The 12500-nt window shown below is 52.5% G+C and overlaps 2 protein-coding genes across 2 annotated transcripts; both read left to right on the top strand.

Moving 5' to 3' along the window:
- Positions 1 to 2960: 2960 nt before the first annotated feature.
- Positions 2961 to 7578, top strand: PG994_007739 (uncharacterized protein; the record flags this gene model as incomplete). The annotated part of the gene is made up of 2 exons (XM_066859148.1): positions 2961 to 5913; positions 5969 to 7578. 2 exons carry the CDS (start codon positions 2961 to 2963, stop codon positions 7576 to 7578), a joined length of 4563 nt encoding a protein of 1520 aa, XP_066714635.1.
- A 2541-nt stretch (positions 7579 to 10119) lies between these two features.
- On the top strand, positions 10120 to 11679 carry PG994_007738 (uncharacterized protein; the record flags this gene model as incomplete). Its single annotated transcript, XM_066859147.1, has 6 exons — positions 10120 to 10353; positions 10407 to 10536; positions 10779 to 10893; positions 10932 to 11192; positions 11309 to 11425; positions 11499 to 11679. The coding sequence occupies 6 exons, from the start codon at positions 10120 to 10122 to the stop codon at positions 11677 to 11679; spliced, it is 1038 nt and encodes a 345-aa protein (XP_066714634.1).
- Positions 11680 to 12500: the final 821 nt, after the last annotated feature.

Here is a 12500-nt window from a genome sequence, read left to right as displayed (position 1 = left end):
GGAAGTACTTGCCTGAGACAGGCTCGGTTTGGTTGCTGGACACAGGGACCCGTCGATACCGGCTGCGCTGTATAGTTCAGCGCATCAGCAGGTTTTCCTGCTTTTAAAACAGCGGCTACATTGATATGAAGCTGTTTATTACCTTGAGGGTATGGCTTGTTGGTGGGAACAAGTCGGCCTTTTTGGTATCAAATACCCCCCAATACCATATTCTCATGATGGCTAGCGAGACCAAGAGTTGGACTGTCATATCATGACATTGTCAAGGATTCGCTCTAAAGCCAATTTATCCACATTACACACATCTTGAGCATATCTATACATGCTGGCCATCCCTGGCAAGCCTGGACTGTTGCTTGAAGAAAGGTATGGCATACGAATCAGTTACAGCCCAAGCGAGTCGTCACTACAGGGCAGTTTGTCTTGGTGTAGGGTGGTATACTTTTCGCTCGAGAGCAGTGTATTGCTTGTTACACATTATGCGGTCACACTGCATACCTGGTCTAAGCCACCAATATGAATCATTGATACTTACCCCTCTTACGAAGATTGCCGTATTTGACCCTGTATTCTTTGTAGCTTCAGTTCTGTGTGATTGTTCTGGATTTGATCGACTCGTGCTGTACTACATCCCTTGCAAGTCATAGCTGCACAAGTAAAAGTATTGTTAATAGTACATCTTGTACGGTGGTAGGTGATGCTGATACTAGGCACGCCAACGCCTTGATGTACTCTCCCGACTATTAGAAGCGATTAGAGTGGTCGTGAACATATCCTTCGTCTGTCAGAAAAAGCAGCTGTGGTGAATGGGTGCTTCGTCCTTCCTTGACACTACCTGTCGTGTACAGTATTATGCCTGCCAGAACGCCTTGAAAGGATTGTCGACGGCTACCATCTGTGAAGCCCATTGCTTGTTACATAGTATGGACCTGAAAATATAGCTTCATGGCACCCGCATCAATTTCCACATCTCTTTCTACTGCTGGCCAATTCGGGGACCAGTGACGTCATTTTGAGTGTCGCATCTAGAAATCAATCTGGTTACTGTGCGATCTTGAATCCTGCGCTGCGTCTACCGAGACGTCCGAGGTCTATTTGTTGTAACGCGCAGTCTTCACGTCTAATGGGGGTGTTTGTAGATCTCTGAGGTTGAAAGTATTAATCTCTACCTATACCTGGCACGACCTACCTCGCACATATGCTGACTTGCAACCGGCATAAGGCCAGACTCCTGATCGTCACTAGAACACTAAGCTGTCCATCAGAAACCTAGCAGACTCTTGAGTATACGTGTTCTACGCGCTATGGACACAGCCTCCTGTGGTAGCATACTTATGAAACATTAGCATATCTGATATATGTGTGCCTGTGTGTGCTTCGGCGGATTGTTCGGATCCAATACGGTCGTCGTGATATTATGTAATATGTATGCACTGTACGTACACGGACACGTGTCTGCGCGTCCTACGGTCCTACCGAGTCAGGATAGCGACAGGAGGATATGTGGTTGAAATAGGCATTGGATCCATGGATGCCATGGCTATTCCCGTCCAACAAGAGAATACAGGGCCTTTCTGAATGGGGCAGAAATGCAGCTCATCTCAGCAGATCGTTGGGTGGCTCCCGTGCTCCGTCATTCCCATTCCGTCGGCATTGTCATGTTCAATCAATCTCTACGAGTACCCTAGCCCAGAATGATCCCACATGACATCACCAGGAATAGAAACAAAAGTGGCTTTGGACTGGACCGATCCGCCGCCAAGCCACCCCATTTCATTCTAGGTAAGGTACATAGGTCCACGTACGTTAGGTACCTTTCGCCAACCGCATGGTTTCAACTTTGGCGGCAGGTGTAAAGTGCATGGCTCTGTGGCGCCCTTTTTGCCTTTATGCAATGCAGCGTTGATGGAACAGAGAGAATATAGAGATGGTAAATATAACAGTTAACCAAAGAGGCCATTTGATGTCGCTTACAAACAATATGAGCAGACTTCTGCTTTACCGGCATCAATTGCGAAATCGAGTGCCAAGACAGAAACATTAATAAACAGCTCTCGGGGGATCCACCACATCATTAACAACCTGGTAGGGGGTCATCTCATCTCTCACTGTCTGTTTTCACGTCCAAGCTCCTATCTGCTTCCCACACGATCGTCCAAATCCCCATTCTCATCGGGGACATCTACTTCTTACCTTATCAAATATTCTTCCTTCCTGGGGTTTGACAGCTGTTTGTCAACTTTTCTAATCCATTAACCTAGGTAGTCGCATGGTAACATGCACTCTGCCAACTTGTTCAATCAATACCTGCAGGTCTCCCAAAGGCTAGGCGTTCAGCACCCGGGGCTTTCTTTTTCTCTTTCTTCTTCATACAGGGTTATTCATCTCTTCACACTATCATTTCATTCATTCCATATGACCGCCTTATAATCTCCCTCACCGGGCCCTGGAGCCATCTGTCGTCTCATACGCGTACGACCAGAAGTTCGCGTGGTTCAACAAGCCTAGCTACATCTAGCTACATCTAGCTACAGCTGAGCAAATATGTTCGGCTCGAGGAGAAATCGCCGCGGCGGCCGTGGGCCTCCCAATCCGGTACGTTCTGGTTGGTTCACACATGTCTTGTCCCTTTGTCTCTGTCGCGAAGGGTAGTGCCTGTTCCGCGCAGAAATTAGCGAGTAGACTGTCCTACTAGCACACCCTCGTCGTACCGGACATGCGGCATGCGGCTACTATCGCATACTAGCAGTCATTGCCATGTCGTGAGGTGGGTCGGGGACGATCCGAAATAACCGACTTCCCTCCATAGTGACGACAGTATATTCACATCCCGTCTGGCCTAGCGCCACGCACCTCGAACTCTATTATACCTGATACTGATGTTATTTTCGTATGCCTCGCAGCATTCCACTCCTGCTCCCGTCAATCCCAACGCCTCCACTGCTGCTGCTACCGCCTTCATGTCTAGCCAGAACTCCAATCGTTCGCTCTCGTCAGCAGCCGCGGCCGCTGCACTGCGCGCTCGCCCTCACACACCGACCAATGTTGGCGCAGTTCAGACGAAGCGCACTATGCGCCGGAGCCCTTCGATATCTTCGGTCTCGAGCGCACCCGCTGGCGGGAGAAGGACGCCGAAACTGGAACGACGCGGCAGCTCGGGTAGTATGACCGAGAGGACATTCCGTAGTCCTTCGCCACATGGTCGCGAGCCTCAAAGCCAAAGTCAGAGCCAGAACGAACACCCGCCAGTGCCTGCCATCCCAGATGGACATCGCAATAGCTCAATAGGGCAGAGCCCGTCGAAGGCAGGGGTAGGCATGCAGAACTTTCATACAGCGTCCCAGAAAATGAAAACGGAGCTACCATCCTGGTACACAAAGCCATCGGGCGACACGAGCAATGTGCGCACGTCGGATGCGCCCATGACTAGCACTGGGAAATCGCCAAGGCGGCGACCAGACAGCCTCGCTTCTACCGGGCGCCCTGACAGCCAGAACTCTGTCAATTTCTCGTATCCGAGCCGGATCCGCGCGACATCTCCTTCGCCCTCACCTACCGCCGATCAGAACCAGCAGTGGGGCGTCTCACCCTCGAATTCAAATAGGGCTTCCCTCCCGGTGTCTTTCTCGGGTAATTCCGATCAAGTTATGGTATACGATCCCAACTCGAGGAGAATGGTGCCAAGAACAGATCGACTAGATCTGATGGAAACGAGTTACCACACGAGGGAAGCATCGGAAAAGCAGCCAAAGAAGAAGAAGCAGGGCGTTCAACGCTCCGGGAGCCACCTGTCCAAAGGGACGGTAGCCAGGGTTAGGGGAACTACAGTTGAGCCCAGTGAAGAGGAACGCGATTTGCCAGATCGAGGATCTCCAGTCGTTGCAACGCCCCCGAATGCGAGAGAGCCTCCAACTGGTGAAGAATCATATGTCGAGGCCAATCCCACAAAAGCTTCATCAATTCACCTTGAGTGGGCGCAGCCCTCCCAGGATCAGCAGCTCCAGCGAGAAGAGCCAAGCACACAGACTAGAGACCGTAAATTGCAGATTGCAGAGGCCCCTTCCGCCAGGTTAGTCGGTCGAAAACCATCGGTAGTTAGGGAAGTACCCGAGGAGGATGCGGCATCAAAAGATGTCCGTCAAGCTTTAGACGACGTCCCGACGCAACAAACCTTGTTTTCTACGGTTGAAGACCCAAGCGAATCTTCCTCTAGCGCGTGGGCCGAACCCCAGGCTCGCTCAGAGTTTACAGAAGAGGCACCAGCAGAGCTGAAAGTGGCATACATGCCAAATAAGCCAGTAACGGAGCTCTCACGGAACGGCAGCGCTTCTCGCTCAGCGTCCAACAGCCCAGCCCGGACTGCACGGTTCGCAACCACTCCTTCAGAAAACCTAGCGGTACGCCATGCGCCTCTACCAAGGTCTGCTTCTCCGATCAAGTCGGCATTGAAGCACCATGACCCTTCACTACGCGATGCATCGCCGTCTGAGACGGGCTCTGATATGCGAGTGGCTTCTCCTGAAAGGGAGGTCTCGGTTCCGCACAAGAAGTCAGTTCGCGTTAGCTTTGATGACCACAATACCATGATTGTTGGCGAGTCTGCGCCAACTGAGGACGAAGATTTGCCAGTTACGCAAAGTCCCCAGCAAGTCAAACGGCCTTGGTATAGCAACATTGGCAAAAGCAAGAAAAAGGACTTCTCGTTGGACGATGATGAGATCATGAAGCCACGACCTGCTCTTCCAAGTTTCGGCAGCGTTCGTGAGAAGAAGCTTAGGGAACCCGAGGAAGAGCGACCTCTCATACGTCCATCGGGGTCTGCGTACTCACCAGCAACGCCTTCTTCGCCTTTGATGCGGCCCTCTGGTGCTGGCTTTACGTCTCCGGCCGACACATACAACAATACAACTATTGCCCTGTCGAATGACCATGCTGTGGGTTCTATTCTTGCCCAGGACCAATCCTCGCGCAATGCAGCAAACATCTCCCGGTTTAGAGAGCCGCTCCCACCTTTGGTAACATCTGCAGAAGCCCATCGCTATGATTCAGACAGTGCTAGCTCGTACAGTGAGGACGAACGGTCCAATGACGAGATGAGTGGAGGAAGTGACGCGGAAATGATACCAAGCACTCAGACAATTATGGCAGATAGCCACGACCGCTTGGAGAGTGTGCCGACAATTCCGAACAAAAGCCCCGATAGGACGAGGCAGGCAGAGCCACAAAGGGCAATCGAGCTTCCAGATAACCAGGTGCCTGCTATTTCAATCACGAATCCCAGCCCGGCGATCGCGGGTAGCTCTCATCCGTCTGAGTCGAAGTCGAATCAACAGCAGTATTTTGAAGTGCCTGGGAAATTTCCAGATGAGGAGTCAGAGGAAGCCCGACCATTGGGGCATACAACAACCAAAGGTGTTGAGTCAGATGATGTTTCCCGTGCTGCCCAAGACATGCGCGAACCCGAAGCAGAAGTACAGCCCACTCAAGCCCACGTCTTGCCTCAGACAACCCTCGTCGGGGTATCCACCGCCGCAGACGCTACTGATGCCTCGGACGAAAATTCCAATGCTAGCATCTATAGCGATGCCTACGAAGACCTCTCTGACGTTGAGGGCGACGGATATCAGTCACTAAACGCCGTCGTAGAGAGTCCTATTAGCAAAGAATCCAAGGCTGCGCCAATCGAGGCTTCGCGTCCAACAAAACCGGTTGCATCGGAACCCATGGGAGACCATTTACTGTCAAAGGTGATCAAGGACGCAGAAGGTTCTACGGAGCCTACGCAAAAGGTTGTGAATGACTGGGAAACCGCCGAGTCATATTGGCGAAGTCTAACTACGGAGAAGCGGCGTCAATTAGAACGGGAAGCAATGATCGAAGCTGGTGATGATGCAGATGCCGAAACTCCTACACGTCGGCCCAGCAATAGAAAGAAGAACGGCTGAGCAGATCAAGTCAACCTCTGTAGCTCAGATGGCACACGCGCAAGCACCGGCTTCTGGAAGCAAGCCTTCGCAACCGACGAATCCTGAGAGAGTATACATGATCCAGCCCGGTACGAAGACAGCAGAAGATCGTTACAATGCCCCTGCTCCGAAAGGGCCTATGCGTACTTCACTCCGAACTGAGCAGCCTGCGAAGCAACCTCAAAACTCAAGGCCCATCGCTAGTGAGGTTCATATGCGCAAGTCTATGCGCGGAGCGACAGTAGGCGAAGAGACTGATAGCCGCGCATCTCGACGCGTAAGTGCCCCGGCTGAGCGACCGGCTTCGATGTCGAAAACGACCATGAGACCCCAAACAGCTGCACCCGGAAGGAAGGCAACAAACTCTACGCTCGCGTCAGCATCTGCAGGCAACGCCATCACCAAGACCTCCAAACCAGATCTGCAACGACGCGGATCCGATGCCAGCGACAGTAGCTTCAAGCGTTCGCGAGCTACTTCCTCAGGAGGCTTCGGATTCCGCAGCACCATGCGCCAGGGCCCTGCTAGTGAAGCAACAGCACCCGCTGAAAGGAGTTCCGGCAGGTTCAGTCTACGGTCCATGTCACCTCCTGAATCGCCCTTCCATCGGAGCTCAAGTGGTGTTGCCGGTGGACCACCGGTATCCTTGGGTATGCGCCGTACCCTGCGCTCAAACAGCGAGTCAAGTCAAGACTCTAAACGCCCATCGATACAATTTCCCAGCTTTGGTCGTTCAAGCAAGGCGGGCAAGAAATCGAAACAAACCAGCCGGATTCGTGACGATTCTAGTGACGGCGATGGCCCTCGTGCACCTGCGTTCCGTAGTCGGTTTGCAGATTCTAGTGATGAAGAAGATGCGGCACCGCTGCCTCCCACTAGGCCAATGACCTCTGGCACACTTCGGGGTTCCACGACGGCTCCATCCAGGTTTCAAAGAAGCTCTACAGTGGTGGAAGGGACCGAGGAGACTCCTGACCTACCCGACTCCGGTGATGATCACTCAATGCAGATGCCCAGTCCACTGCGCAGCCCCAAAAGCGCAGCCTTGTTCCGCCCTATGCCTCAACACCGATCAAGTTCTGGTATTGGAACTTCAACATTGAACCGGTCGGGTTCAGGCCGTGCCAGACTCGCTGAGCCTGCCTATACGCCAACTGAGAGACCCAAAAACCGCAGGTCTTTCATGGACAATATCCTGCGCAGGAACAAGAAGGCTGATCAGGCGGGCAAAATTCAACGTGTAGGATTGTCCGAAAGTGCGGCAAGACGTGATACGCTGTTGGAGCGCGATGCAGACGAACTTCGGGACCTTCGAGGCGACGGAATCCTCGAGAGTCCGAAATTCCAGAAACGAAGGCCAGGCTCATGTAACGGCAGCTGGCCCCTTCCTGACACGGGTGAAAACGGAAGACCCAGCACTGCCGATGGACGAGTGAATGGCGGCCCGGTGGCTCGATCGAACATATCGGAGAGGAGAAGCACCAGCATGGGACTGCCGGGTGTAGCTCAAACTACCGGATATGAGAAGAAGGACGTGCTTGAGCCCGAGAACCACAACAAGAAAAAGAAGAAGTTTGGGGCATTGCGAAGAATGTTCAGATTGGATGACTAGTGTTCCTCCAGAAGAGGACTATGCCATACGGAAAAAGACGGTCGACGGCGCAAACGGCGGGTTCTAGTGCGGAAGCGGCCTATTGCGCCTTGAATAATTACAAACAACAGGCGTGGTTTCTCTATTTTACCGAAGTCGACGAAAACTATTACATGGGCACGGGGAGGCAGACGCCGGTCATGGTTTACGGCTTCATCTTGACGAGATATAGAAGCGATACGAAGCATCCACTGATGCGTTTTTCTTTTTTGAATAAGGGGGCAGGGACAGGGAGGTATTTGGCGAGGTATACCGTATCACATCGACAGACAGTCGGGGGGTGGGATTCTTTCGGTTCGCAATCATACCCAAATCTGCAGTTTGACTTTCATGGGGAGAGTGTGGGCAAAATACGAGAGTTACACTTTTGCGCTGCGCAAGCAGCCTTCCGATAATAATAATAGGCCTTGTAAAGCAATAAGAAAGATATCCATCATGCTCTAATTGAACCTAGTACTGGGACAAAACCTGATATCGGTGCTCGCCTGATTTGGTTGACATGTGTCTCTTGTCAGGCTCGACAGCCCATAGGCGAGCCTGATGCGTAGAATAACAAGAAGAGCGACAAGGAGATTATTGCTGTCGTGGTATAGAGTCAAATGATAGAAAGTAAATGAATGCAATGGGGAAAGCTCGGGGTTGTTGATGGTGTGACGGACAGCCGACCAGGGAAGACACCGATGGGAAACAGTTGTAATCAATGTTGACCGCCACACACACGATGGAGTGAGTCTTGACCCCGGATGCAGCGGTAGTGGTAGGGGAGCCAAACATCGTGAGCTGACAAAAAGCAAGCGGTCGCCAGTTTTTGTTGAGCATGCGGACGCGGCTACTCCACACCAAGATTGTTCTAGATCTGCAAGGGATCTACGAGTTATCAGGCTTGGCAATACCCAAGCTGCCTCTTTCTCTCTCCCCTCTCTTTCTCTCTCTCCCCCCATCGCCTGGCTGGTCTGGTTAGGTGCTTGCTGAGCTGACAGTGTACCTGTGAATTATCTTATCATTACGAGGCCAGTACTACACACCTCCTTACCCTAGATACTTTCACTTCCATGGTGGGGGTTATCCTTACAGTCGGCAGTGTCTGTTCCGATTGATGACAATGAAGCTCGCAGGCAAGCAGGCCAATGTCCAGTCATTCTGATCAATTGACTCTGCATGGTGCAGGGCCAAGAGGCGTGCCCAGAAAGGCTATGTGGTGGTATGGTCTATGTAGGGGTAGGTTCTGGGTAGGGTGGTAGCCGAAGGTGGTAGTTGGGCATGTTTGTTACCAAGCGCAAGGTACAGATTAATTAATCCAACCCAATGGCCGGTACATGGCCAGACGGTAGTGCCAGTACCGCGTACCGCAACCTTGGAGTCTGGTTGGAGTGGGAGGCAGGCTAGGACTGTGGGATACCCGAGTGAGTGCGCTGTGGGGAATGCTTGCCCGGCTTCCCCCGTTCCCACATGCCACCGTTCCGAGCTCCAGATTGGTTGGTCTAGCTGCCCTTAGCCTCTACCCCAGCTGAGGGCCCCACCAGAGCTTCAGTAACCCCAGAACCAGAAGCCCCTAGAAGTTACCTAGCCTGGGGCCTGGGCCTGGGTCAGCCGGGACGGGGATGATAGCTACCGGACAGTAGAAAAAAAGGAGGGGCATCTACATAACTTCCTTGTAGCTACATGACCTTAGCACTTCCAAACCTACACTTACATCGCACAGCAGCACCGCACAGCACATCACCTCTTTCTCCCATCATCTCACCCCATGCGCCCAGCTGATACGCTCAGCGGCCTAGCGACTTTGCTTGGGTGGGAGGCTGGCAGGCTGGCATACGCCGAACCGGAGAGACACGAGAAGAGGGGACGAAGATCGTGAGATTTTGGGGCCCTGGTCTCTTTTTGTTTTTTGTTTTCCTGTTGCACGGGATCATGTCTGAGTAGGTGAAGTCAGTGTCTCCCCTTGGCTGGGATGATGTGTTCGTGTTCATGCTTTCCATGTTTTAAAGTCCTGGATGATCGCCCTTCTGCTCTCCCTGCCTGCCCTTTTGGCTTTTTCTGTACGGAGTAGACCGGTACTTATTTACATCACACCTGTAATCAACGATCGACCCCGACCCATCGTGACTTTTCCTCCCCCTTCCATCCATTCAATGCTCAATCGATCGATCAACAACCCGCAGTCCAGCTGATCCCCACGATCCACATTAGCTAACCTGGAGGTAATCCTCCTTCCCCAGACAGTCCCCATCCACACTCACATCCCTACCAGCCCACAGCCGAATAGTGTCTGATCAATCTGAAGCTTGAAGCTGCTTCGCACTTCAGTGCCTTCTCTAACTACTTGACCTTGACCTTAGCTATTGGTCTTTACGTCATTCACCCATTCCAGCCCTTACCCACGAAACGATACTTGACACGCCAAACAACCCTTCCAGGAGTCCAAGCAAGGAGCCAGCGCAGCTGAAACGACGATTCTTCGTACTACTTCACCACTAACGCAGCTACTGCTTCTCCGACAAGATGGCCTCGCGATCCGTTTTGCGAGCCTCGTCTCAGGCTTTGCGATCCGTTGCTGCTGTGCCCATCCGCACCAGCACACCTGCTTACAAGAGTGTGACGGCAGCTGCATCTTTCCACACCACCCGCGCACTTTCCGACAGCAGCAACAACAATAATAATAACAAGAAAAATCCCCTTGCTGCCGGATCCTTCGCCCGTACCGACGAGAACATCACAGTCGAGTACCCGGAGGAGGTGAGCTCCCCGCCAGCGAGCCCGTCACGGGCCGCGGTGGCATGCACATGAAGCGCACCCTGGGCTCATTCTCGCTCGAGGGCAAGACCGGCGTCGTCACTGGCGGTGCTCGCGGCTTGGGTCTCGTCATGGGACAAGGCATGGTTATCTCGGGTGCTAACCTCGCCATCGTGGATATGAATAGTGAGTCTCCCCATTACACCTCCATAACTGCCTGCCCCCGTTCAATCCTGGCCGCGGTGGGATTCTAAGACGGGATTGGCAGCCAATTGAGCCATGTGGCATTGCTTCGAAAGAAGAAAATGCAATTTGGCCAATTGCATTGTAAGCAATGGGCTCGGGCTCCCAGTCCCAATTCGGTCCAAGCTCTTTTTCGTCCCATGACGCGATTGTTCTGCCCTTTCTATTATTGGACCATGTATTAGGCGCAGTAGCTGACCGTTGGCATTGCCCGTATCTAGAGGAGGAGGCCGAGAGACAAGCTGCCTTACTTGTCGAGATGTACCGCAAGGAGAATCCGGTGCCTCCCGAGTGCCCAAGGTAACTGCACATTTTGCCGATGTCTCGGACGCGGATAGTGTCCAAGGATGCATTGACGGCATCATCGCCGAGCACGGCAAGATTGACAACCTCGTTACCAGCGCCGGGTTCACTGAGAACTACGAGGCCATCAACTACCCCATTGATCGCATGCGCAAGCTGTGGAATGTCAACGTGGACGGCACTTACCTCTTCGCCATCTCTGTCGCCAAGCACCTCATGGAACGCAAGGCTACTGGTAGCATGGTCTTCATTGGCAGCATGAGTGGCAGCATCGTCAACGTGCCCCAGCCTCAAGCGTGAGTTTGCCCTATGCCAGCTTCTCCTGAACGATAATAAGACCATTCATGGATGGATGGGTCCTGTTTTGAGGCAAATTTGAGGCAAAGCAGACGCGTTACTAACCAATTTCCAGGCCCTACAACGCCGCAAAGGCAGCCGTTCGACACATGGCAGCATCCCTGGCTGTCGAGTGGGCACATGCTGGTATCCGAGTCAACTGCATCTCCCCCGGTTACATGCTAACTGCGCTGTAAGTTCCACTTCCCCAGCCGAGGAAGCCCGTGGAAGGAAAAGAGCGAGGCTGATCATGAACACCTTCACAGCACCGAGAAGATTCTGGACGACAACCCGGAGCTCAAGCGACAGTGGACCTCTCTCATCCCCCAGGGCAAGATGGGCCAGCCGGTCGATCTGATGGGTCCTGTGACATTCTTACTCTCTGACGCCTCTCAGTACGTCACGGGCGCAGACCTGCGTGTCGACGGCGGCTACACCGTTACTTAGAAAGCCTCTTCCCTGCCAAAGTAAACGAGGTTCGATGCGGGAGAAGGGCACGAAATTGTATCACAACTTAGTATAAAGGCGTTCGGTCGTGGCTAGCGACACACACAAGAGGAATCGGTTTGAGGGTTTAACCGGAAAAGCCGAGTCGGTTAAACTCAGCAGGCGTTGATTGTCGAGTTCTTTAGTTACGACTAGTGGGCTGCCGCGCGCAGTATAGAGCAGGCAAGCATCCCATAATGAGAGCGAGTCAATTCTAGTTTTGCCCGTGCCTTTGAGTGATTACGTCTGCAAGAGAACATGTTGAATATGCTGGATAGGGTCTTACCGAGCGGATTTCTACTATGTGTTGTTGTACTGATCACGTGCAATCCTGGCTCATAATTCGCAGTTGATGAATAACCACGTTATCAAGTTGGGTGTGTGATGCTATTCAAGACCCCAACGCATATCAAGTCGGTGCCATAAGCATGTCAGATTTGGCAGGTACAGCCCTATTTCGGAAAGCCACCGCAGTTGAAAGGTAACATATCCCGAATGAAAACCACCTCTTTCTCGTTTCTTCTTCTTCTTACTCATCAGTTGCGGTTGCCACCAACTTGTCATCAATTGCCCAATGGGCGCGCCACCACCATCACCATACCTGCAGTGTAAGAGAGCCTAATAAGGGAGGGGGGAAGCCAGCCGCGAGCGTGTAGGAGGGGCAGAGACAGACATACACGCAGAAAAGCAAATACTGTACGCATGTAAGCTGAGCGAACGCACGCATTAGCCAGCCTTTTGGCAGTCACGTTGTCATTGTCTCCGGAACTTGAGGTAAGCAA

This window comes from Apiospora phragmitis (assembly GCF_038363925.1).
Source record: "Apiospora phragmitis strain CBS 135458 chromosome Unknown utg000007l:2111988.0-4706623.0:1.0-2598199.0, whole genome shotgun sequence".
Lineage (NCBI taxonomy): Eukaryota > Fungi > Ascomycota > Sordariomycetes > Amphisphaeriales > Apiosporaceae > Apiospora > Apiospora phragmitis.
This window is presented reverse-complemented; position numbering and strand designations above follow the sequence as displayed.